The 27701-nt window shown below is 43.7% G+C and overlaps 1 protein-coding gene across 1 annotated transcript in view; it reads left to right on the top strand.

The window, feature by feature from the left end:
- TNFRSF11A (TNF receptor superfamily member 11a) overlaps nt 1–27701 on the top strand; it is a 125363-nt gene that overhangs the window by 57773 nt on the left and 39889 nt on the right. Inside the window, exons 2-3 of the mRNA XM_075826722.1 lie at nt 9362–9431; nt 19086–19211. Of these exons, the coding sequence (XP_075682837.1) occupies nt 9362–9431; nt 19086–19211 (196 nt within the window). The remainder of the gene's footprint in view (nt 1–9361; nt 9432–19085; nt 19212–27701) is intronic.

Here is a 27701-nt window from a genome sequence, read left to right as displayed (position 1 = left end):
GTATCGAAATTTCGATGCATCGTGCAACCCTAATCTAAAGCCAGAAATACTTAGGTCATTAAGATAAAGTAAGTGTCATCCATGAGGGTGGGAGCTCACTAACCACAAAAGATGACAACTCCAGATCTGTTTCTGGCATGTCAACTAATTTGTAAAGCTGAACCTTGTTTAGAAGGCCATCGGGATGTGAATGCGTATTTGCAGTAATATTACATAGGGATGTCACGATACCAGAATTTGGACTTCGATACCGATATTTCGTTTAGTATTGCGATTTCGATACCAATTCGATACTTTGCCAACAGTAATTTAAAAAAAAAAAGTTCTTCCGTTTTCTGATGTGAGGAGCGAGGTGTGATGAATTTTGAATGTGCCTCACATTAATAGTAATTAATCCCATCATGTTTCTCAGTCATAATGGGATAATGTGTGAGGTAAATGATGGGGTTCATTTACTATTAACCCCTACCCGCACCAGGACGTAACTGTCCGTCGTTGCGGGAGGTTACTTCCCGCACGAGGACGTACAGTTACTGAGTTAATCCCGGTGCACACTGTCGGCGACAGTATGCACCGGGAACCGGGAGGTCAGCTGTCGCCGACTGCTGACACTCCCCTCTTGCCGGTCAGCGGTCCTTTGCCGCTGATTTCGGCGCATTAACCCCTTAAATTCGGCGATCGGGTGCAATCGCCGAATTTTAGGGTTTCTAACATATCGGCAGACCCCTGTCCGAAATCGCGGGGTCTGCCGATAGTTAGTATGGCAAACGGAAGCCAAACAATGGCTTCCGGGTCTGCCATGGACGGAAGCCCATCAGGACCAACCTTCGGCTGGTCCTGATAGGCTTCCTGTCAGAGTGACAGGAAGTCACTGTGTCGTTCCCGATGCACACTGTCGGCGACAGTGTGCATCGGGAACTTGGAGATCAGCTGTCCCCGACAGCTGACACTCTCCAGTGTTGCCGATCAGCGGCTCATCGCCGCTGATTTCGGCAATTAACCCGTTACATGCGGGGCTCGATTGCGATCTCCGCATGTAGCGGGTTTGTAGCGCATCAGCAGCCCCCATGCAATCGTGGGGGCTTCTGATGCTTTTGATGGCACCTTGGGGCCAGACAACGGCCCCCAAGTCTGCCATGTAGTCAGCCTATGAGGATCAGCCTCTGCTGAACCTCGTAGACCAACTGTCAGAGTGACTGTGACGTCACACTGACAGTTGGAATACATGACACTACCTAGGTAGTGTAATGTATTCTAGCAGCGATCAAAGCTGCAGGTCCAAAAAAAGAAAGTGTAAAAAGTAAAAAAAAAAAAGTTAATAAACAAAAATATAAAGTGTAAAAAAAGTTAGTAAAAATGTTTTATAAAAGTGTCAAAATAATAGGTTTTGTTTTCCTATAATAAGTCATTTATTATAGGGAAAAAATGAAAACGTTAAAAAAAAGTACACATATTTGGTATCGCCGCGTTCGTAACGACCCAATCTATGAAACTATAATGTTAATTGTTCCGCTATTTTTTGGTCACCACCCCTCCCAAGATATAGAATAACAAGTGATCAAAAAGTCGCATTTACCCCAAAATGGTACCAATAAAAACTACAACCCGTCCCGCAAAAAACAAGACCTCCCAAAGCTTTTTTGAAGAAAAAATAAAAAAGTTACGGCTCAGAATAGCGTGTCCCAGAAAATAAATTATTTTATAGAAACTTTTTATTGTGCAAACGCTGCAAAACTTTAAAAAAACTATACACATATGGTATCGGCGTAATCATACCGACCAGCAGAATAAATTAAAACGTAATTTATTGCGCACGGTGAACGCTGTAATAAATAAAGAATTTAAAGCGCCAAAATCGCTGTTTTTTGGTCACCTTAGCTCTAAAAAAGATCCTGAGGGGCCAAAATGCTCACTATACCCCTAGAAAAATTCCTTGAGGGATGTAGATTCCAAAATGGGGTAACTTTTGGGGGGTTTCCACTGTTTTGGTCCCTCTGGGGCGTTGCAAACCCGACATGGCACTGAAAACCAATCCAGCAAAATCTGCGCTCCAAAATCCAAAAGGCGCTCCTTCCCTTCTGAGCCTTGCTGTGGGTCCAAACATCTGTTTACGACCACATATGGGGTATTGCCGTAATCGGGAGAAATTGCTTTACAAATTTTGGGGTGCTTTTTCTCCTTTATTCCTTGTAAAAATAAAAAAAATCTATGTTTCCACAGAAAAATAGGTGATTTTCATCTTCACAGACTAATTCCACTAAATTCTGCAAAAAAACAGTGGGGTCAATATGCTAACTATACCCCTAGAAAAATGCCTTGAGGGGTTTAGTTTCCAAAATGGGGTCACTTTGGGGGGGTTTCGACTGTTTAGGTACCACAAGACCTCCTCAAACCTGACATGGTGCTTAAAATATATTCTAAAAAAAGGAGGCCCCAAAATCCTCTAGGTGCTCCTTTGCTTCTGTGGCCGATGTTTCAGTCCATTAGGAGACTAGGGCCACATGTTGGATATTTCTAAAATCTGCAGAAGCTGGGCAATAAATATTGAGTTGCGTTTCTCTGGTAAAACCTTCTGTGTTACAGATTTTTTTTTATTACAAATGAATTTCGGCAAAAAAAATGAAATTTGTAAATTTCACCTCTACTTTGCCTTAATTCCTGTGAAACGCCTAAAGGGTACAAATATTTTCTGAATGTGTACCTTGAGGGGTACAGTTTTCAAAATGGGGTGATTTATGGGGACTTTCTAATATATAAGGCCCTCAAAGCCACTTCAGAACTGAACTGGTCCCTGAAAAAATAGCCTTTTGAAATTTTTATTGAAAATATGAGAAATTGCTGCTAAAGTTCTAAGCCTCGTAACGTCCTAGAAAAATAAAAGTACGTGAAAAAAAATTATGCAAACATAAAGTAGACATATGGGGGATGTTAACTAGTAACTATTTTGCGTGGTATTACTATCTGTTTTACAAGCAGATACATTTAAATTTAGAAAAATGCTAATTTTTGCAAATTTTTGCTCAAATTTGAAGTTTTTCACAAATAAATATTCAATTTATCGACCAAATTTTTTCACTAACATAAAGTACAATATGTCACGAGAAAACAATCTCAGAATCGCTTGGATAGGTAAAAGCATTCCGGAGTTATTACCACATAAAGTGACACATGTCAGATTTGAAAAAATCATCTGTGTCCACAAGGCCAAAACAGGCTGTGTCCTAAAGGGGTTAATGGGAGGCACATGGAGGTTAAAGAGGCTCTGTCACCAGATTATCAAATCCCTATCTCCTATTGCATGTGATCGGCGCTGCAATGTAGATAACCGTAACGTGTTTTGTTTTTTTTAAAAACGATCATTTTTGGCCAAGTTATGAGCAATTTTATATTTATGCAAATGAGCTTTGAAATGGACAACTGGGCGTGTTTTTTTCCGTATTTTGAACTGGACGTGTATTGTGTTTTTAACAACTGGGCGCGTTTACTTGTTTTACTAACTGGGCGTTGTGAATAGAAGTGTATGATGCTGACAAATCAGCATCCTACACTTCTCATCGTTCCCACCCAGCTTCTTTCACTAAAGACACACAGCGTGACGTCACCTACAGGTTCTTCAACCTTGGCGTCGGCCAGAGAAGATACATCGGCTGAAAGGCGTCCAAAAGTTTAATATGCTAGTCTCTAGGGAGTTTGCTATGCTTACCTGCACATTGTGATGCTGCTGCAAATTCAACTGTACGCCTGGAGCTGTGGTGTCTTCTCTCTTCCGACGCCAAGGTTGAAGGACCTGTGGGTGACGTCATCACTCCCAGCCAGCTTCTTTCACTGCAAACACTGCGTGATGCCACCCACAGGTGACATTAAGTGCGCGCGCGGTCAGCATGAGGTGATGCGGCCGGCGCTGCACTATAAGCGGCGGCGCAGGTACTGAAGACAGAACATAGGGGTGTTTTGCAGCACGCTCGCCATGTTCTGTCTTCATTGCCGCCGCTCATTAGTGCAGTGCTGGCCGCATCACCTCATGCTGACCGCGCGCACTTCTCAGGACTCCGGAGCAGGGCAGTGGCTGAATTACACGGCCGCAGCCCCGCTCTCATACATTCATGTGTTACAATGCTAAGCTGTGCGGTATCGAACCGTTTGGGGATGCACAGTATCGAAACAGTATCGAAGTTTCGATGCATCGTGCATCCCTAATTATACATGTCCTGTCATTGTCAGTAACTTGGATCTGAAGCCACGCTCTTTTTAGTTGAATGTTTGGTGTAGCGAACACATAGCTGATGGTTAATGGAATCTCACAAACATTCCATGTTTAGAAGTTATATAAATACCATTACTCATTTGTCCTGTACTTACTGATGCTAGATCTTACTGATTTATTATTCAGCAGCTGTCTACACATTTTAGAAGTTGCACATTATTCTATATATATATATATATATATATATATATATATATATATATATATTGTAGACTACACCCCTCAAGGAATGTTTCTAGGGGTATAGTTAGCATTTTGACCCCACAGTTTTTTTGCTGAATTTAGTGGAAAATGAAAATGAAAATCTACTTTTTCCTGAAAAAACATAGAAATGTTTAATTTTTACAATGAATAAAGGAGAAAAATCACCCCAAAATTTGTAAAGCAATTTGGTCTGATTACAGCAATACGCCATATGTGGTAATAAACTGCTGTTTGGACCCACGGCAAGACTCAGAAGGGAAGGAACAATATTTGGCTTTTGGAGCTCAAATTTAGCTGGAATGGTTTTCGGGTGTCATGTCGCATTTGCAAAGCCCCTGAGGTACCAAAACAGTGGAAACCTCCCAAAAGTCCCTTTAGGGGACTGGAACGAGAGATCATTTGGTCGCTGGTACAATACACTGCAGTACTAATGTATTGCAGTATAATATCATTTTTACAGGCTCCTGTAATAGCGCGATCGCTGTTCCTGTCCATTAGTCCCAGGTGTCCGCTGTAATACACAGCGGACACCTGCAGAATATGTCGCGGGCGCAGCGCATGAGCCCGCTCCATATATAACCCCCCGCACCACGACATGCTATTAAGTCGTGGTGCGCGAAGGTGTTTATGCGCAGCGGATGGTGCAAAGTGAAAATTAAAATTTTCCACTGATATGCCATTTTAACGCACAATATGTTGTGCCCAGTTTGTGCCACTGAAGACAAATACCTCATACAATGTTGAGCGGGTTCTCCCGGATATAAAATATCATATATGTGGACGTAAGCTGGTGTTTGGGCACGCTGTGGGTCTCAGAAGGAAGGGAGCGCCATTTGGCTTTTGGAGCGCAGAGTTTGCTTGGTAACTGTTCTGTTTGGGGTTTTGCTGGTATTTCAGTTTATGATGCGGGGGTATAAGTAAATTGGGCAGAGTACATCAGGACATAATAAGAGGGTATAATAATTCGGTAAATAAATAATAATCCGCAGATATGTGGCCAATGTCGCACTGATAAATGGTGCCCGATCTTATCAGCTTTTGGACACTGCACAATTTCTGTCGCTATATTCTGAGAGCCAGAACTTTTTTTATTTTTTCTTCACCGGAGCCGTGTGAGGACTTATTTGTTGCGGGACAATCTGTAGTTTTCATTGGTACCATTTTAGGGTACATGTGATTTTTTTTATCACTTTTTATTAGATTTTTTTGGCAAGCAAAGTGACAAAAAAACAAATTCTGACAATGTTTTTTGTCTTTTTTTTTTTACACTTTTCACCGTGCGCTATAAATGACATTTTACTTTATTCTGCGGGTCGATACGATTACGGCGATACCAGATGTATATAGTTTTTTTTATGTTTTGTGGCGTTTGCGCAATAAAATCACTTTTCGATAAAATTATTTCTTTTTTGTGTCACCATATTCTGAGAGCCATAACTTTTTTATTTTTCAGTCAAAAAAGCTGTGTAAAGGCTTGTTTTTTGCGGGACGGGTTGTCGTTTTTATTGGTACTATTTTAGGGTACATGCGACTTTTTGATCACTTTTTATTCTAGATTTTTGGAGGGTTGATGACCAAAAAAATAGTGATTCTGACATTGTTTTTTAATTAGATTTTTTGCGCAGTTCACCGTGCGGGAAAAATAATATTATAGTTTTATAGTTTGGGTCGTTACGAACGCGGTGATACCAAATATTTGTACTTTTTTTAACATTTTCATTTTTTTCCTATAATAAAAGACTTATAGGAAAAAAAAGCATTTTTTGTTTTTGTAACTTTTAGAACTTGTTTTTACACGTTTATAAAACATTTTTATAAATTTATTTTTTACTTATTTTAATTGAAGACTGGCAGCACTGATCGCTTCTATGATACATTACACTACCTAGGTAGTGTAACGTATTATAAACGGTCAGTGTGACACTGAGAGTCACACTGACAGGAAGCTTATGAGGACCGTTGTATGGCCTCCGGTTCTGCCTTATAACCGACTGCAGCACCCGCAATCGGTCCCCGGGAAAGTTTGTTGTAGCAACAAACTTTCCAGTTTGTTGTAGTAACAAACTTTCCAGTTCGTTGCTACAATAAACTTTCCCTGCGATCACATGACCAGGACCTGAACCAATTAGGTCCCGGTCATGTCTCCGGGACCAGAGGGGTTAACAGCGCGATCCGAGTGTCATCGCTACTCTGAGACACCCGGATCGCGCTTTTAACACCCACCGTGAATTCACGTCGGCACTGCACAGAGCCCAGCAAATGCTGACGTGAATATACAGTGGGCGGCCGGGAAGCGGTTAAAGAGGCTCTGTCACCACATTATAAGTGGCCTATCTTGTACATGATGTGATCGGCGCTGTAATGTAGATTACAGCACTGTTTTTTATTTAGAAAAACTATCATTTTTGACGGAGTTATGACCTATATTAGCTTTATGCTAATGAGTTTCTTAATGCCCAACTGGGCGTGTTTTACTTTTTGACCAAGTGGGCATTGTGGAGAGAAGTGTATGACGCTGACCAATCAGTGACCAATCAGCGTCGTACACTTCTCCCCATTCATTTAAACAGGACATAGTGTTCTTACTAGATCACTGTGTGCAGCCACATACATACACATTAACGTTGCTCAAGTGTCCTGAGAGTTAATAGAGATCACTACCAGCCAGGACGGGATGTCTATTCAGAATCCTGACACTTCGCTAACGTTTGTGGTTGATTTACAGCACAGCACATCGAGATCACGCTGGGCTGTCATTTACAGCGTAATCTCGCGAGATTACGCATGAGGTGCTGTAAATCTCACACATAAAGTGACACATGTCAGATTTGAAAAAACCGGCTGTGTCACAAGGCCAAAACAGGCTGTGACATAAAACCCGGTCACTCACTATGACTGCCGCCGGAGCGCCCGCACTGGATCGCCGGGGGGAAAGGATAGCTAAGTACTATTTCTTTTGTTCATTTATCTTATTTGCAGGCATAGGTAAAAAATAATTAGAACCTGGATAATCAAATTAAAAATTAATAATAAGATTTTCCAAGCATACCCAGGTATATTCATTAGTAAACACTAAGAAACAATAAAAGAACACACAAACTCTCCTTAGAAATGTATTTTTGTGTGATCTATTAGTCCACTGTCAGGTGTAATATTTTTAACACTTTCCATGTAGAATATAATTTGAAGGGAGTGTATCTTAACATTTTTGGTGCTCTTTAAAATTTTATTATGTTACTATACACATAAAAAATAAAATCTTTCAGTTATACATAATATTCTGATGTTTACTGTTTTCTATAGCTTGCTCGTCAGTTTTGCTGTGTAGACTGGGACAATATGATCAAAGTCATCTCCTTAGTATTGGGCGGATGAGATAAAGACCGCTGTATTGTACTGCTGGAGGCGTAAATAAGGCAGGATAGTAAAGTATACACTATATACAGAGATATAGTGTCAATTTTTTTTTTTGTCAAATCTGTTTATATTCAATAAAAATACAGACAAGAAGAAATAAACAATATACCATGTGCAGCATGATGAATTTACGTACAGTCCTGTGAGCGTCTCTAACATATCTTGTGAACATTACAGGAAATACAGGTACTTGTCAAAACAATACAATTGCAGAAAAACAAGGACATACAAGTGTACAAACATAATAGCATGTACAATAGAGGAAAGGGAAGGAATTGGTAAGAGTACCGAACAATGCAGTTAGATATTTATTGAAACATATCTGACTTAATATACAGAAGAATCACAACTATGCGGATAGTAACCTCTAGTAACATATGTAAAATCAGAGTACCCTGGACCTATATTCTAGCCAAGGCTGCCAGACACGTAGAAAATGAGTATGCTTATGGTCTTGCCAGCTGGTTAACTCTTCAAGACTACAAATCTGATGAACCTTAGCGATCAATTGTGTTTTAGATAGAGAAGTCTGTAGCCAGCAAAGTGGAATTAAGTATTTGGCTGCCGCTACTAAGTGTATTGCTAGATGCGCTTCAGAAGGGTGAAATTCTATAGAGAATGAAATATTAGAATCACAAATCTCATTAATCTCCTGACACACCTCTCTCTAAAAATCCGTGACCAGCGGACAATACCACCATATATGGGATAATGTTCCCGTGGCCCCTGACATCAGCAATACAATTTAGAGTCTGATAAACCAAGAGAAAACATGCGCTCCGGCGTCTTGTACCACCTCATTATTAATTTATAATGACTATCTTGCAGTTTGATACACCTAGAAAATCCATGTGAATATCTCAGGATCCATTTTTTCTCCTGCTCATTGAACTTCCTATTTAGCTCTGTTTCCGAAGACAAAATGAAAGAGGTAGTCGAGGGTGAACCGCCACTAAGCAATAGAGAGTACAGTTTTGATAATGTGCGTTTTGTCACCGATTTGGCAAGAAGTCGTTTTTCAATGCCACCCAAATCCCTGATCAGAGATATAGTTTAGATTTGACTTCCTGGTCGGCCCTGTAGATTTGACTCCCTGGTCTCTGGGGGAGGGGCCTGTTCTTCATCTTGTTCGAAGAAATTTATTAGTTTATGACATTTCTCTATCAGTTTACTCCCCTTCATTTCAGTTGTCATAGAACACACACACACACACACACACACACACACACACACACACACACACACACACACACACACACTCTCTCTCTCTCTCTGCTGTACTGTCTATGCGGTCAGTACAGAAAGGAAGTGTGTGCCACCAATATAGCCACCCTAGGGAAGAACAATAATATTTACTTGTTCCAACTAATGAATGAGACAAAATACAAGAGACTTTTCCTTTATTAAATTTAATCATTGTTTGCAGTCATTAGTATAACTTCCATTAATATGTTAACATTTTCTGTGTTTTTTCAGAACTCTCTGAAATGTGATCCAAAGAAGCAGTATGAATATCTTGGAAGGTGCTGCAATAAATGCCCACCCGGTATGTCTTAACAAAGACTGCTAGGACATCTATTTTCTTAAAGTATAGGGTTGAGTTTTTGGAGATCTTTATAATGCCTAAAACAGGATGTGTTACATAATAAGCGCTTAAATTGTTTATGGCTTTTAAGGCTCCTGCACATAACCGTTTGTGCCGCCCGAGTCCCGTTCGTGATCCGTGGAAAGAAATTATATGTTCTATCTTTTCACGGATCGGAGAGTCTGGTCCATTTTCATGGACTCGATTCACCCACTGAAGTGAATGGGTCCATGACAACTTTTAGGTGCCACTCGGATGCCGTGAAAAACGGCTCAAGGGGCACTCGTTTGTGTGCAAGAGGGCTTAGACAGGGCATCATAGACATCGCAATGCAGTATAAATCTGTACCTCAAGAACATAACGACATACTCTATCTGAATGTAAGCCTGGGTTCTGCATGATTAATGCAGTCTAGTTAGTTTGAGATATACTGTACTTCTTAAAATGACCAGAGAAATGCATGAATGCGGTAACAGATTAGAGAGAAACAAATTTACATTGGTAGGTGATACATTTTTCATATGAACCATCAAGAAGACAAAAGGAGAGTTATCCCTGCTCCAAAGCAGTTTCAATTTAAGTGGAATGGCAATAGTGACCCGTAAGTACATGGTGTTATCCAGGGGACCAGACTCTTGTGTAGGCAAATTGTGTAGGCAACAGAAATATAAATAAAACTGCATGAACCAGTCCGTATTAGAACCAACGTGGACATAAATTGCAATGTGATCTGACAAAAGTAAAAGTTAAAAGGACAAAGTAGAGTGGAGATATCTGTGACCAGTTCAGCTTGTGTGTGAGCCATGGACAATGGTTGTAGTCAAAATAAGGTTATGTGATATAAGCCTCCTTTGAAGAAATTGGTTTTCAAGGCACACCCTAAACTGGATTGTTAGGAGCAAGTCTATTGGTTTGGGGCAGTGAGTTCTACAGAATTGGTGCACCACAGGAGAAGTCTTCTGATGGGAGTAAGAGTATGTGATAAGGGAGGATAAGAGTCATAGATCATTGGCTTGGCGAAGACTAGGAATAGGTTGATAGATGGAAATGCGAGCTGAAATATATGACGATGCAACATTGTGCAGAGCTTTGTAGACTAGTAGGAGAGTTTTTAATTTAATTTGACAAAAAACAGACACTTAGTGATGCACACCACAAAACTCTGGTATATACAAACGCTCCTATCAGACCTGTCCAGCTTCTCTTTAGATTTCCCAGTAGTCTTGTATTCTAGAAATCTAATTGACTGGTGAAAACTTACACAAACCTGTCTTAGAGGAAAAGTAATCTTGTTGCTTAGAGCAAATAATAAATCTTCTCTGATTTGTTGCTTGGGCATTAAATGGTCACTGACTTTTCAACAAACTTTCCATAAATCAATAGTACAAGCGAATATAAGAAACTTTGTAATATAGCTTTTAGAGAAAAATGCCTATTTCTCCACTTAACAGGCTCTTTTACTCCCCCCTCCTAACTGTTTACTCACTCTGAATTTACTGTTAAACCCATCTCCTCTAGATGAGATGGGCTATCAACTCACTCAGGTATCCGGTTACATGCTGCTCATAGAAGTCTAGAGAGCAGGAGCAGAGAGAGAGACACACACACAGACAGACAATGCAGCAGCTTTCTAGTAAGTGTTAGGGTATGTTCACACGCAGTGTTTTCAGACGTAATTTGGGCATTTTACGACTCGAATTACACCTGAAAAAACGGCTCCATTACGCCTACAAACATCTGCCCATTGCTTGCAATGGGTTTTACAGCGTTCTGTTCCCACGAGGTGTAATTTTACGCGTCGCTGTCAAAATACGGCGCGTACAAAGACGCCCGCTTAAAAGAAGTGCATGTCACTTCTGGGGATGGTTGTTGGAGCCGTTTTTCATTGACTTCATTGAAAAACGGCTCTAAAATGTCCGTAAAATACGCAGCGAAAAACGCGAGTTGCTACAAAAATGTCTGAAAATCAGGAGCTGTTTTCGCCTGAAAACAGCTCCATATTTTCAGACGCTTTTGGTCACTGAGTGTGAACATACCCTTACATCTCACCCCAGTGCTGGATTCTTATGTATGATGTCCTCCATGCTGCTGCAGCTTCTACACGTGTACTACAAAGACATAGGAGAGCAGGATGTTCTTTTCTCTATGTGAGCAATATATAGAAGACATGATAGCAGTTAGACTCAGCTAGCTCAGAGAATTAGAGAGCGAGCCTGCAGAGGGCAAAACTACTGGATACAAGTCGTAAAATGGCTAGAAATAGGATTATCTCTGGTTATGGACAGTGGGTTGTGGACACTGTGTGCTACTCCACCGGTTTGATCTAGGGCCACCTCTAATAGCGTTATCTAAGTAGCCCCCCTGTGGTCACTGCAGGGAAGGACAGCTGCATGTGCTGGAGTCTCTGAGGAGGGAGATGTCGGCAGGATGAGAGGGGTCTGCGGTCCGCAACCGTTACAGTACCCCTCCTTACGCCCCCTCTTCTTGGGTCCGGAGCGAGAGAGGAATTTCTTAATGAGGGTAGGGGCATTAACATTTTTTTTCTGGTTCTCAGGACCAAACCCTCTCCAATCCACTAAATAGGAAGTCCTTTCTCCTACCCTCTTGCAGTCCAGGATCTCCTTTACTTCGAACACATCGGAAGAACCGCTAGGAGCAACCGCAGGACTATGAGTTGTACTGCAGCGGTTCAGCACCACAGGTTTCAAGAGGGACCGATGAAAGGAGTTGGATATTTTGATGGTAGGAGGCAGCCGAAGAGTATAGGAGATAGGGTTAATCTGTTGTAGGATCTCAAAAGGACCGAGGAACCTGGGAGCAAACTTGTACGAAGGAACATTCAGGTGAATATTTCTTGAGGACAGCCAGACTTTGGTACCCGGAAGAAACTGAGACGACGCTCTTCTTCTTGTATCTGCTTTTCACTTCAAGTGATCGACTGCCAGCAGAGTAGAGGACCGGGCCTGCTGCCAGATTTGTAGAAAGTCAGCTTCGGGTACCTGAGATGTAGCTGAAACAGGAAGAGGGATTCGTGGATGTTGACCGTAGACAATGTAGAACAGTGTGGAAGTAGTGAACTCACTTGTTTGGTTGTTATATGAGAACTCAGCCCATGGAAGAAGCTGTACCCAGTCATCATGCTTTATGGAAATGAAGTGACGAAGATAATTCTCCAAAAAACAAAAAGATTCCACAGCACTGGACTGCAAGTGGGTGCACGCCTCAAATAGACCTGGTCCGCGGTCCTGGATATCTCCATGATCTGGTTAATCCTCTCGACTTGACCATTGGACTGGGGGTGGTAGGTTGAGGAAAAGTCCAATTTCTCATCCAGGAGTTTACAAAGGGCACTCCAGAATTTTAAGGTGAACTGAACGCCCTGATCAGACACGATATGAAGGAGCAAGCCATGCAAACGGAAGATGTGCAGAATAAAAAGATTTGCCAGTTGAGGAGCAGAAGATAGGCCGGTCAGCGGGATAAAATGTGCCATCTTTAAGAACCGGTCCACCACCACCCAGACAGTATTGCATCCTGCTGAGGGAGGAAGGTCTGTGACAAAGTCCATCGCAATGTGCTGCCAGGGGGCAGTGGGTACAGGCAGAGGTTGGAGCAGACTGGCAGGCTTGGAGTGAGCAACCTTGTTAGAAGCACACACAGTGCAGGTAGAAACATTGTCCAAAATATATTTGGGCAGTGTGAGCCACCAGAAATGACATGCCATCAGGTCTCGAGTCTTACGAACCCCAGCGTGCCAGGCCAGTTTGGAGCTGTGTGCCCAGCGAAGAATTAGTCTCCTGTCTGCCAACTGAACAAAAGTCCTCCCCGGAGGGATGTCTCTAACTTGCAGAGTATTGGCAGTGACAATGCAGGACGGGTCTATGAAACATTGAGGTATCTCCATAGTGTCATCTGTTTCAAATGACCTGGACAGGGCATTGGCCCTCACATTTTTGTCAGCGGGATGGTACTGGAGCACAAATTGGAAACGGGTGAAGAACAGCGACCACCTAACTTGACGGGAATTTAGCCGACTGGAGATAAGTAAGTTTCTTGTGGTCGGTGTATATCAGGATGGGTTGAGCTGCGCCCTCAAGAAGAGGTCTCCACTCCTCCAGAGCCAATTTTATGGCCAGTAACTCCCGATCCCCAATATAGGAATTGTACTCTGCAGAGGAAAATAGTCTCAAGTAATAGCCACATACTACTGGCTTTCCTTTGAAGCTTTTCAGGAACAGAAGTGCACCTGCACCAACAGAGAAAGTGTCCACCTTCAATGAGAACTGCCGAGACACGTCAGGATGATGGAGGATCGAGGCTGAAGTAACGGCACTCTTAAGGCTATTAAATGTTGATCCTGCCTCTGGAATCCACACCTTGGCGTTCATACCTTTCTTGGTAAGAGTAGAGATGGGAGCCGTCAGTGAAGAGAAGTTTGGGATAAACTGCTGGTAGAAGTTAGCCAATCCCAAAAAACGCTTTATGGACCGCAGGCCCTGAGGACATGGCCATTCTAGGACGGACTTTACTTTCCTAGGATCCATCTTGAGAGCCTGATCTGAGATGATGTAACCCAGGAAGGGCAGAGAAATGTTTTCAAAAGTGCACTTCTCCAGCTTGGCATACAGACTATTCTTCCTTAATCGCAGCAGGACTTGATGGATATGACTCCGATGTGTCGTCGGATCTGGAGAGAAGATCAAAATGTCATCGAGATAGACACACACAGACATAGAGGAGATCTCTGAAGATATCATTAACGAATTCTTGGAAGACCATGGGAGCGTTACACAGGCTGAAGTGCATCACCAGGTATTCATAGTGCCCGTCTCAAGTGTTAAATGCCGTCTTACACTCCGTCACCTTGACGGATTCGGATTAAGTTATAGGCCCCACGCAAGTCTAGTTTAGAGAAGATCTTGGCTCCTTGTATACGATCAAATAATTCAGAGATCAGTTGCAAAGGGTATTTATTTTTGACCGTGATCTGGTTGAGACCACGATAGTCAATGCAGGGTCGAAGTGATCCGTCTTTTTTCTTTACAAAGAAGAACCCGGCACCTGCCGGGGAGAACTATTTTCATATGAAACCCCTCTCCAGATTCTCCTTGATATAGGCCAACATGGATTGAGTCTCTGGCAAGAAGAGGGGGTATACCCGTCCACAGGGATGTGAAGCATTAGGAACCAGTTCAATCAGACAGTCGTACGCCCGGTGTAGGGGAAGCATCTCAGCCTCCTTCTTGCCGAAGATGTCTGCAAACTGCGCAAAATAAGTGAGTAATCCTGTTAATGACTGAGACATAGGAGGCATGACAGTATGGATCTGTAAGAGGCAGCGGTGGAGACATTTGGAGCCCCATTGGAGAACCTCCAGAATTCCAGTCTAGGACCGGGGCATGAAGCCGGAGCCAAGGCAGACCCAGCAACACAGAATTGACGGCTTTGGGCTAGATGAGGAATACAATTTTCTCAGTGTAAAGGGCTCCAACTTGGATCTTCAGTGGCATGGTCTCAGACACAATAGGATCGGGCAAAGGAAGTCCATTCACCGAGGCAACAGCCAGGGGTGTCTCACCGGACACTATGGTCACGGGAATGGACAATTTGGGAGAGAGTTTACTTTTAAGTCCTTTTCTACCTAGGGTTGTCTCTTCAACCAATCCTAGGCGCTGGAGTTTTTTGGCTTTTGGACACACAGACGCACAAAATGGCCTTGGAGGCCGCAATACAGTCAGAGTCCCGAAGTGTGTCTGCGTTGTTTCTCTTGGACAGGCAACTTGAGACTGTCTATTTGCATAGGTTCCACTGGTGGAACAGCTGATGAGGACAGCAGGGGTTGCTGAAATGTAGGAGCCAGCCTAGGAAGTCTTCTGACCCGGCTAAACTCTTGAGACCGTTCCTGGATCCTCATGTCAATCCCGGTGGCTAGAAGAATGAGGTCATCTAGGGTAGAAGGCAGATCTCGAGCTTGTCTTTGATATTGGAGGATAGACGCTGCCAGATTGTAGCCACCAAGGCATCGTTGTTCCAGGTCAGCTCTGCCGCCAGGGTATGGAAAAGAATGGCGTACTCGCCCACAGAGGTGTCTCCTTGGCGAAGGGTCAGCAGGGATGCGGCTGTGCGGAAAGTCAGTAGGAAACACTGTAAGGCACGGGTTTCTGGTCCCTGACGTTCCCAGATGGGGTTTACCCATGCCAGTGCCTTGCCAGTAAGAAGAGAGACTATGAAGGCGATCTTTGCGTCATCAGAAGGAAATGCTCCGGCATGTAGACTGAAGTGGACATTGGTTTAGAAATCCCCTGCAGGTCCTCGCGTCTCCATTGTAGCAAGGAGGGAGTGGCAGAGAGAATCGGGAATCAGTACTGCCAGGAGGAGTAGTAGGAGGAAGAGCAGGTGCCGTGAAGACTGCAGCTTGCGTATCCAGTCGATGTGCAATAGCGTTCACCGCCTGGAGGAGTTGGTCCTGTTGTGACTGAAGGTCTCGCATATCCGCCTGCATGAGTTTTGATGTAGTCAAGGGCTTGGGTTGACCAGCGGGGTTCATGGCCTGAGCGTACTGTCACAATCTGTGGGTATGTGGACCCACTGGATCGCACTGCCATTGCAGAGTAGCAGCTGGCACCGCTATAGAAGAGTAGCAGCTGGCCAAATAACAGTGTACAAAGTCCACGCACAAGGGTACCTGCAATAGTCCAGACAGTAGCAGCGGCTTAGGCACAGATGGTGCTTTCACAACAGGTGATGCAAAACATGGCAGGAGGTACCAGGCGTGGCAGATGATACCAGACGTGGTGTAAGACAGCAGGCATTGCAGACGGCACAACACGACTCCAACACTAGAGAGGGCACAGGAACAAATACCGCACGGGAAACAGGATACAGGTAGCAGGGCATGGGAACAGGATACGACTAAGGGACCATTTGCAAGACTAATATAGGAATACAAACAATGCTCAGGCAAGGAGTGAAAGGGCAGGGCCCTTTTTATAGTCCAGGGTGATCTGGGGATAATTAGTTAATTCTATACATGTGCGTGCGCTGGCCCTTTAAGGCCGGGAACGAGCTCGCGTGCGCACCCTTGTGGTCACTGCAAGAAAGACGGCCGCATGTGCTGAAGTCTCTGGGGAGGGAGACGTCGGCACGATGAGAGGGGTCTGTGGTCCGCGACCGCGGCCTTTACAGTACCTAGCCAATTGAAAGCTATCCTTTTAATTCCAAACGTGATGCTTTCAGCATAGTTTCAGACGGAAAACTGGCCGAAAATATCCAACATGACTGATCACTTTTTTCTTTTTAAATCAGATATTTTTTATTGAAGCTTCAAGATTAGACAATGTAAAACATAGCATACAAACGCTTTCCCTAACCCTCCCCCCAGGCACCATCAGATATTACAGAAATAAAAGACATATGTGGTGAGACATATTCCAAACATCGAATAAACAATTCACCTGAGAGCAAGTACAATACAGATGTAAGACAGACATAGGACTCTCCTAATCCCCCCCCCTGTCATCCCTTCCAGTATAGAAATTTAATCCACATACAATACAGAAGGCTTCGACCAGAAAAAATCCATGAGCACAGTTTATGATACAGATTCCAATACACACAACCTTGATCCCCATATGGAATAAAATTTTTTAAGAGCTTTACGCTTTACATACACAGCTTTTTCCAACACAATCATTTTATTCACTTTAGCAATGAGTTCGCTCCTAGTCGGCGGGGCGCCTTGTATCCAGTGTAATGCAATAAGTTTTCTAGCTATGTATAGCAGCCTTGCAATAGCAAACTGACCCAGGATAGAAGTCTGAATATGCGTAACACACCCCAAAACGCAGACTGATCACTTTTTAGTCAGGCATTAGTCCGTTGTCGGCAAACAATCATTTGCAAAAAATGTATTATAAATTAATTGTAAGATGGACAGAGCTATGCAGACAGCATATGGGGTAATGAAATATATGATTTTGATATCATACTTATTCTGCATAACCCAAACACACCCAGGATTCAAGGTGACAGCTACACTGCTTGACCCTGACACTGAAGGAATAAAACAGAATGCGCATCTCCCTACAGACCATAAGAGCTCAGACCATGTGCTCAGTGTCTGCAGAAATCTTTCTTTCATTGCTGAAACACAATTTTGTAACACTGTAGCATTGATTATGTATTGCAGTAGTGATGTGTAATCTTAGGCATAGGCCGCATGATGACTTTAATGCAGAGGCGTAGCTAGGTTCTCCAGGACCCGGGGCAAAGATTCAGTTTGGCGCCCCCCCCCCCCCCAACCTCTCCTTCCCCCTCGCCATGTTTGTTTTCTTTACCAATCGACGTGTCATTTCTTTTCCACATTTCTTTTTATGTAACTCGAGCATAAAAACATTTGTACATTTTACCTGCAATATAGTTCTATACACAACACCAGAATAGTTCTCAGTACATAAATACAGCCCCAGAACCAAGCTCAATACATATATACAGCACCAGCACAAATACAGCTCAATTTAGTGCAACCCCTGATGTATAGGTTCACACTAAATTGTTTCCAGCTCCCAGCATGGCCCGAACAATGGTAAGGATATGCTGGGAGATGCTGTTTCACAAAAAAAAAAATCATATCATATTCATACCACCCATCATCTCGCTGCAGATCAATGACTACAGTGCTGATTAGAGGCAGACCCCCTAAATACAGACACCAGACCTCAAACTAATACAGACCCCCTAAATACAGACCCCAGACCAGACCCCCTATTCTAATAAACCCCAGACCAGACCCCTAAATACAGACTCCTAACCTAATACAGACCCTAGAACAGGCCCCCTAAATAGACCCTGTAAACTAATACAGACCCCAGATCAGACTCCCTAAATACAGACCCCTAAATAAAGATCCCTAAACTAATATAGACCCTAGAACAGGCCCCCTAAATAGACCCTATAAACTAATACCGACCCCAGACTTCAAACTAAAACAGACCCCATAAATACTGACCCCAGACCTCAAACTAAAACAGACCCTCTAAATACCGACCCCAGACCACTTAAACTAACACAGACCCCTAAATATACAGACCCTAAACCGCTTAAACTGATACAGACCCCAGACCAGACCCCCTAAATACAGACCCCTTAAACTAATAGACACCAAACCTCCTAAATACAATCCCCACACCAGACCCACTAAATACAGTCCCCCGAAATACAGATCCATTAAACAAATCAATCCCCTTATACACGGAACGTACCCGGCCATTCATTGGTTCTAATTGTACCTGTGTCCTATAGACGCAGGTACAATTATAGTGCAGGAGGGGAGCGCTGGCGCCCCCTCTAAGTTGCGCCCAGGGGAACATGCCCCGTCTGCCCCCCCCCTAGCTACGCCCCTGCTTTAATGGCACCAACATTGTCCACATGCCTGTCGCAGGAGTTTTTGCATTTACTTCTATTAACATTCAACTCAAATCATGTTAAAAGACGCATCTTGTGATTCTAATGCATGGTTAAATTTACTGTCTACTTAGTGGCTGTACAGGCAAAATGATATAAATGTAAGTAATGTTTATGTTATAGTTTACATATCCACATCTTTATTCAATCTAGGATCACACATGACAGCTAGATGCTCTTCCATTGCAAACACTACTTGCAGTCCCTGTGGCCCTAATGAATACATGAGTGTTTGGAACATAGATTTGAAATGCACACTTTACATGGTTTGTGATTCAGGTAAGTGATGGCTGCCACAGCCTTTTCTTTTGAAACCAGGTTTTATAAAGGCCTCTATTGGGTTATTGTGTTCATTTTGATCAGGATCTTCAGACTTAGAGCATTTGTGTTATATTTTCACTTCAGATTTGTATTGTGTTCACACGTACTTTACTGAAGTACAGTATGTAGGTGTCGGATTCCCATCATTCACACATTGATGTCCTGCCTCTCTCTTTTACCAGTGCTTAAGCATTACATGTGGTACAAACTGCAAAAGATGACGGAAGAAATGAGGTTTAGGGTATGTGCACACGATAGCTGCCTTTTACGTCTGAAATTACAGACTGTTTTCAGGAGAAAACAGCTCCGTAATTTCAGACGTAATTGCTCCTCCTCGCATTATGCGAGGTGTCTTTGACGGCCGTATATTTGAGCTGTTCTTCAAAGCGTAAATTACAGGTCGTCGGCACAGTACGTCGGCAAACCCATTCAAATGAATGGGCAGATGTTTGCCGACGTATTGTAGCCGTATTTTCAGGCGTAAATCGAGGCATAATACGCCTCGTTTACGCCTGAAAATAGGTCGTGTGAACCCAGCCTTAGACTGCAAATAATGGGAGGTAGATATGAGGTTCACACCAAGGACATTGAGGGGACCACATAAGGTGCACACTGCAGATGATAGTAGGGGACACACTGCAGATAATGGGTACACACGGCGAACAACGATGGAGGAGGCATGAGGTACACACTGACTGCATAAGATAGAGTAGACATAAGCTACACGCTGTGGACAAACAGGAACATGAGGTACACACTGGACAACGGAGGAAGAGACATGAGGTATATACTACAAATCAGGGGAAGATAAGAGGTTTTTTTTTCTCACAACACCATTAAATATAATCATGGCAATAACATATGCGTCGTTTATAAATAATACTATATTCACATGTCATTTTTTAGAAAATCCATGTCAGAAATCCGACAGATCTGCATGCTGGCTAGCCCTATTGTAATTAAGTGGAGCTATTCTGCGTTTTTTTAGCGTAAAATCAACGGCTATAATGAACATGCTGCAGATTTTAAAATCCGGTGCACTCAGCACAGATACTTTCCGGAGCATGTGAATGAAGTCTAAATACCTCATTCGCATGCATTTCTGGCGGAATGTGAGGAGATTCTGTCAGGATTTGGGCGCAGAGTCCTAATAGAATTCTGAACATGTGAACCTGGGAAAAAAAAAATTAACAACATTTTAACAACTAAAATTCGTTTTGTCACATAATTTTCGCACTTGCCACAATTAACAAACTTATAGACATCTTAAATTAGTGTCTAAAAAAAATGACACTTTCTCCCAAGGCCTCAGTACACATGCAGGTTTTGATCATGTTTTTTGTAAAACATAAGCCGAAACTAGAAGTAGATTGAAAAAAAGTAGTATCTGTTCTTTATACTTTCTCTCCCTTTATAATCCACTCCTGAATTTGGCTTCAAAATCTGTATATAAAAAAAATCTCAACAAAATCTGATCAAAATCTTCACTAAAATTCTACTGTGTTGAGGCACAGGCCCCCTTAATTACCCCCAATGCTTATCCCTGTAAAGCATTTGAAGGTCCCCTGCTTTCCATGGCTCAAAGGTGCAAACAATGGATAGCAGCAGTGATCCCATCTATAGCACTCAAGATGGTGGAGGTCATGTGATTTACCCACATGACCGCGTCCTTTGCTGTCTGCTCCTCTGCCCTGGCGATGAACGCGTTCAGCACATTCACACGACCGGGTCGTTCCCGAGCCCGAGTGTCGGCCGGTAAAATCGGTCATTTTGCCCGGCCGGTTTGCATTAAGTTTTGCATCCGTGCCGGACCGGGCAGATCCGGACAGTGACATCAGCGGCAACTCCTGAAGGGGAATCCCCATGTGTTCGGGGATTCCGCTTCAGGAGTTTCCCCTGATGTCACTGCCCAGATATGGACAGAGACATCAAGCGCTCTGTCCAGGAGCGGAATCCCCGAACACACGGGGATTCCGCTCCTTCAAGGAGCTAAAGTGCGGCTAGCACATAGCAGAGCGGGGAGATACCTCCCTGCTCTGCTATAGTGGCGTCGCTACAGTAGTAACAGCAGCAGCTGCAGCTGCTAGCGGCGCCATCGAAGGTGTCGCCGGGCCAGGGTGCTTTTCAAGCAGGGGAAGGGAGCCAGCGCAGCGCTCCCTCCACCTGCTGTACACCCCGGCCCTGCCACACCGTGTACAGCAATGCCATTTGTCAGAATGGCATCAACTCCTCCTCCTCACATGCACTCTGCGCTGTGAGGAGGAGGAGATAGAGCGCAAGCGCCGGAAAACCCGGCCATCACTCGGAACACATTCCGGTGATGGCCGTGTAATACCCGGCCCCATAGACTTCTATGGGAGCCGGGCGGCCGGGTACCCGGGCGAAGATAGAGCATGTCCTATTTTTTGACGGCCGGTTTTCCCGGCCGTCAAAAAATCGGTCGTGTGAATAGCCCCATTAGGGGTCTATTATTCCTAATGCAACCGGGTGCCGGCCGATTTATGAACGGCCGGCACCCGGCCGGGAAACCCTGCCGTGTGAATGAGGCCTTAAGATACAGGAGATTTAGCTGCCTGTACCTGCGCATGCGCTGGACACGTTCAGCCATAGTTCAGTGTATGTGCACATACATAAGATTCTGCTGCCTGTATATGCGCATGTATTTTGTTTTCTATTATATAAAATATTTTATTTGCTATTTTTTTTTAGTCCCCCCTAGGGCACTCTACCATGCAATCTATGGATCGCTCATGCAATACACTACAATACTTATGTATTTCAGTGTATTGCCTTTATCTGTGCTCTACCTTTTGGCCCTTCCTCTCGAACGTCTTAATAATAGAGCACTGATAGCAGAACTTAACACCTTTAATAGGCTTCCGGCTGTCATGGTAGCATATTAGCACCCTGCTATTTCATCTGGGGAATTCACGAGACAGAGGGAGTCCCCTCCCTTTGTTTAGCCGCTCAGATGCTGTGGTCGCTATTGTCTGCGGCATCTGAGGGGTTAAACAGACGAGGTAGGAGTTACTTCCAATCCCGGCCATTGCAGGTGGAGGTCAGCTGTATGAAATAGCCGTTACCCGTTGCGCTTGCCGTGGGCTCAGCTCTTGAGCCCATGACATATTGGACTAGTGTACATGTACGCTTGTTGTCACTAAGAGGATAAGGCTACATTCACACGACAGTGAACAAAAATGGCCATTAAAAACGGATCAACTGTCAGTTTTTCATGGCCATTTTGCATCAGTGTGTCTCCAAATTTTCATCCATTTCCAGTCCGTCTGTCTGTTTTTAATGGCCGTTTCACATCCGTTCTGCATCCGTTTTTCATGGCACTGATGAATTTAATTTGTCAGGCTTTTTTTGTCCCAACCCCCTGAAAACACCCAAAGGAAGGTCACATGTTTACCTAGACACTATTTACAGCCCCCCTGTATATGATGCCACACAGCCCCTGTATATGATGCCACACAGCCCCCCTCTATATGATTCCAAACAGCCTCCCTATAGATTATGCCACACAGTCTCCCTGTAGATTATGCCACACAGTCTCCCTGTAGATGATGCCACACAGCCTCCCTGTAGATGAAGCCACACAGCCTCCCTGTAGATGAAGCCACACAGCCTCCCTGTAGATGATGCCACACAGTCTCCCTGTAGATAATGCCACACAGCCTCCCTCTATATGATGCCACACAGCCCCCCTGTATATGATGCCACACAGTTTCCCTATAGATGATGCCACACAGCCTCTCTGTAGATGATGCCACACAGCCTCCCTATAGATGATGCCACGCAGCCTCCTTGTAGATTATGCCACACACACACCTCTCCGGAGAAAGCACCACCTCTCCCTGGTGTAATTTTCCGGGGCTGTCTCTGTAAATTCTAGACAATCACGGAAAATTCGCTACAGTTGACAACTATGTACAATGCCCCCTGTACTAGCGCCACACTACCCTTGTAGTGAACGTAACAATACCCGACATTTATTACTAAATTTCCGGCTGAATGCCCACCACACTCACCGATGCAGCGCCTTCTTCAGGTAGGGTCTCTAGTCTTCAAGGGTTCGGTGAAGGCCGCGCGATAACATCATCGGGTCGCCTTCGTAGAACCGGTGAAGACAAGAGACCACACCTGAAGAAGACGGCGCTGCGTCGGTGAGTGTATAGGGCATTCAGCGTCATCGCGACTCCGATAGCCAGCAAGAGAACCAATAGTTCCCTTGCCTCTTGAATCCTCATGTCACAGATCCGTTTTTAACGGTTGTTACATGTATTGACAGCCGTTAAAAACTGATCCATTGACTTCTATGTGGGCCGTCTGTCCTATTTTTTGATGACCAATATTCATGGGCCGTTAAAAAAAAAACAGCCGTCTGGATACACCCATAGAACATCATTGCTCTGAAAACGGCCGTGTGATGTTTTTGAGGTGCAGGTCACATGAGCTTGCAAGTGATTGGATATAAGGAGTAAAGAAAAGATCTGCATCCAACATAACCCTGACAGCGGGTGTGCTGCTTAGGAGTTATGGTAGTACCACACTCTGAAATTTAGGTAGGTTAGCAGAAGGTGGAAACAAAATGAGCTCAGTTATTGAAAGATTCAGTTTTACATGATGTAAAGGGGGTTTTACACTGGGCGATCATAGGGCAGACAAGCGTTCATAGAACGTTTGTTGCCGATAATTGTCCAGTGTAAACAGGGCAGCGATCAGCAGATGAACGATCAAACGCTCGATCATCTACTGATCGTATCGTTTTAAAAAAGTAAAATATTATTGTTGTTGGCATCACATCTCGCTATGTAATAATGTCTCATTGATCGGCACTCGCTGCAATGGCTGATTATCGGCTGGTGTAATAGGGCCTTTAGAGACAGCAGACAAACAATCACATGTCACAGGAAGAGGTATATAGTTGGTTGCCATCAGTGTGGAGATAGTACTGGAAGCCAAATCTGCTGATAGTTTGTCTAATCAGCCTGTGTATAGAGAAAAGAGAAGAAGGCATAGGACTGATCCCTGAGGAATGCCAACAGCAAGGGCAAGAGGAGAAGAAGTAGAGCCAATAAATGATACACTAAACGAGCGGTCAGAGTGGTAGGAAGAAAACCGAGAGAGAGCAGTATCCTTAAGGCCAATAGAGTGGAGCATACCAAGTAGGAATTGGTGGTCTACAGTGTGAAACACAGTGGAGAGATTCAGAAGAATCAATAGAAAATAGTTACAGTTAGATTAAAGGGAATGTGTCGCTAGAATTTTATTTTTATTTTTTTAGTTAAACAGTTAGTATATAAATGATTACACATTGTTCTAATTTTTTTAATTTTTTCACAAGTCAGGAAATATTATAATTTAGATTCTAATTTATAACATTTCCATGTGCTGGTCACTAGAGGGAGCAATTCCCAAAATTGCAGCATTGGCATGTGGTAAAGCAACCTCATTGCTTTTATGCTGCAAAATTGGAGAAGACATACTCGCTCTAGTGTCCTCAAACAATCCCCCCTCCTTTATCCCGGCTAGTGCCAGGAGAAAGGAGGGGGTTGAATGTTCAATCTCCTACACTGTGTGACGCCATTTTTTGAGCGAATGCACAGTGTAGGAGGATTAGATACAGTGGTAATCACACAGTATAACACGAACATACACACACATCATATACACAAACATAACTTACCTGCTCCTGCCGCCGCTGCCTCCTCTCCTAGTCCTTGTGTATGAACATATGGCCGGAAGCCGCGAACGGAAGTAGTCGTCTTACTGTCCGGCCGCGGCTTCCGGTCCACATGAAAATGGCGCCGGATGTCGCTCTGCCGAAGACCTTTCTTTTGGTCTGTGTGGGAGCGGTGCATGCGCCGTTCCCACACAGACGGCGTACGCTATAGTGAATGGAACGGCTCCCGTTCGCATTCTCTATGGGGATGTATTTGCCGTATTCCATCTTTGTATGTGTCGTTAATCGACACATACAGAGATGAAAAAGAAAATGGCAGCCCCCATAGAGAAGTAAAAGAAAGAAAAAAGTATAACACAAAAACACAAATAAATACAATTTATTTTAATAACATACTAAAAGCAATAAGATATAAAAAAAAAAAAATTAGTTACACCTTCCCTTTAAGCCATCAGTAGATCAATCGAGACTTCAGTAAGGGGAGTTTCTGTAGAGTACGGAAACCACATTGTAAGGGGTTGAGAAGAGATTTAGCAGAGCGATAGCACATTAGGTGAAAGTATGCCAAGTGATTCAGGAGTTTACAGATAAAGGGGATATTATCAATGGGAGATTAGAGACAGGTCGGTAGTTAGCAGTGCAGGATGGGTCAAGAGACGGGTTTTTCAGCATTGGGGTTATAACAGGATATTTAGAAGAGGAGGGAAAGATCCCAGAAGCAAGAGAGAAATTAAAGATTTTTAAGCTCGTTCAGACGAGTGTATATGTTGTTCGTGTGACAGCCGTTAAAACAACGGCTGTCACACGGACTCGTACTTTCAATGGGGCCATTCAGACGGCCGTTGTTTCAACGGAGCGTGTGAAGGGTCTGTGAAAAAATAAAACATGTCCTATTTTACTGAATGTCACGCATCCCTCCATAGACTCTAGTCTATCGGGGATTCGTGACAACGTGCCCCACACGGGTGCACCTCGGACGTGAAAAACTGCAGTTTTTCACGTCCGAGGTTAGCTACGCTCGTCTGAGTGTAGCCTGAAGACTTCTTCTTTTGTTATTGGGTCAAATGTTGAAAGTGAAATAGAGGGCGTGTGGAAGGGGTTCGATGCTACCTGGGGACTGGGAGATAATTCAATAATTTAATTCCAGATGTTTTCAATTTTATCTTTAAAATAAGTGATCAGGTGTTCAGCACTGAGATCTGTGATGGGCACCTGCACTTTTTTTTTCTTTTTTTAAATCAAACAATATTTAGTGAATTACACCTCAAAAAACAGCTGTCACATACAGTAATAAATAACAGTTTCCAATAATACATAATACATTTATGGCATATCATAACCCTTTTCATATTACACAGACCCTATACCCCTCCAACCACCCATCCCTTCCATGAATTCTAATTTGGGAATCCTCCAAAAACACATTTCCCCCACCATCTCACAGTTCTTGTACCTTAATAGGATTCGGGCACCTGCACTTTAGAACTAAGAAGGGAGTGAAAGTATCAAAGTGTTGTTTTGGATTTTTAGATAGTGTGGAAATGAGAGAGCTGAAATAGGCTTGCTTGGAAAGTTTAAGGGCGGAGTTGTACGTTTTGAGCATGAATTTGTAATGGAGGAAATCTGCTGAGATATGCGATTTTTTGCACAGACACTTGGCACACATGGAGCACCGCTGAAGATAGCGAGTTTGATGATGTGTTCCAATGTTGCCACCATTTGTGTCAGGAGGTTCAAAGTATAGGGAGCGCTGCTTTGTCCGGGGTACTTTTTAGAGTTTAATTGTAATATTTGGCAGCCATATTGGGAATGGGGAGGGGTCGATGAGGACTGCATGTAGATTTCTGTATGTGTAATGGGTAGGTATATCCTGAGGAAGCAGAGAATTTTTGATAGTAAAGGATAGAAGGTTGTGGTCAGAGAGCGGTAAAGGAGACTTAATAAAGTCAGAAACTGAGCAGAGACGGAAGAAGGTTAGATCAAGTGATTGCCCATCTTCATGTGTAGTAAGCTGTGGAAGGCCTAAGGAAGAGGTTAAAGATAGAAATTGAGAGGCAGATGGGGAGATTTGGTTATCAATGGGGATGTTAAAGTCACCAATAATGAGAGTGGGTATTTCAGAGAATAGGAAATGAGGGAGCCAGGCAACAAAGTGACCCATGAACTGGCAGGGTGAACCAGAGGGGGTGGGGGCGGTAGATAACAGACCCTCGCAGGGGAAATGGATGGAAGATCCTGAGGGTGTGAACCTTAAAGGAGCGGAATGGGAGTGAGGGTACCGGTGAAATAACCTGGAAAGTTCACTGTGGGGAAAGAAGTATGCGTACTTCTCCACCCCACCTGTTTTCAGGTATGAGTTTATGAGAAAAGTGTAGACCACCATAAAAAAGAGCAGCAGGGGTAGTAGTGTTAGACTGTTGAAACCATGCTTTTGTAAGGAGTCAAGAGGTTGAGAGAGTTTGAAATGAATAAAGGTGAGTTTGTTTAATGCGCACCAAGAATTCCAGACATGAAGTCTATGTGATCCGAGTGACAGCTGTGCTTTCTGCCGCTCGCTCGCTCTCTCCTCCTCCTCACAGTGGGAAGTGCATGTGGGGAGGAGATTTTTTTGCTTTAGGTAGTGCCACAGCCCCCTTGTAGAAGGCACCCACTGTAGATGGCACTCACCTCCCCCTGTAGAAGGCCGTCCGTAGATTGCGCCACGGTAGCTCCCTGAAGGAGCGTAATCCCTCTGATCATTGCCGCAGCATTGCCGAAGTTGT

This window comes from Rhinoderma darwinii, chromosome 5 (assembly GCF_050947455.1).
Source record: "Rhinoderma darwinii isolate aRhiDar2 chromosome 5, aRhiDar2.hap1, whole genome shotgun sequence".
Taxonomy (NCBI): Eukaryota; Metazoa; Chordata; class Amphibia; order Anura; family Rhinodermatidae; genus Rhinoderma; species Rhinoderma darwinii.
Note: the sequence above shows the minus strand (reverse complement) of the source record. Positions and strands in the feature narration are given on the sequence as shown.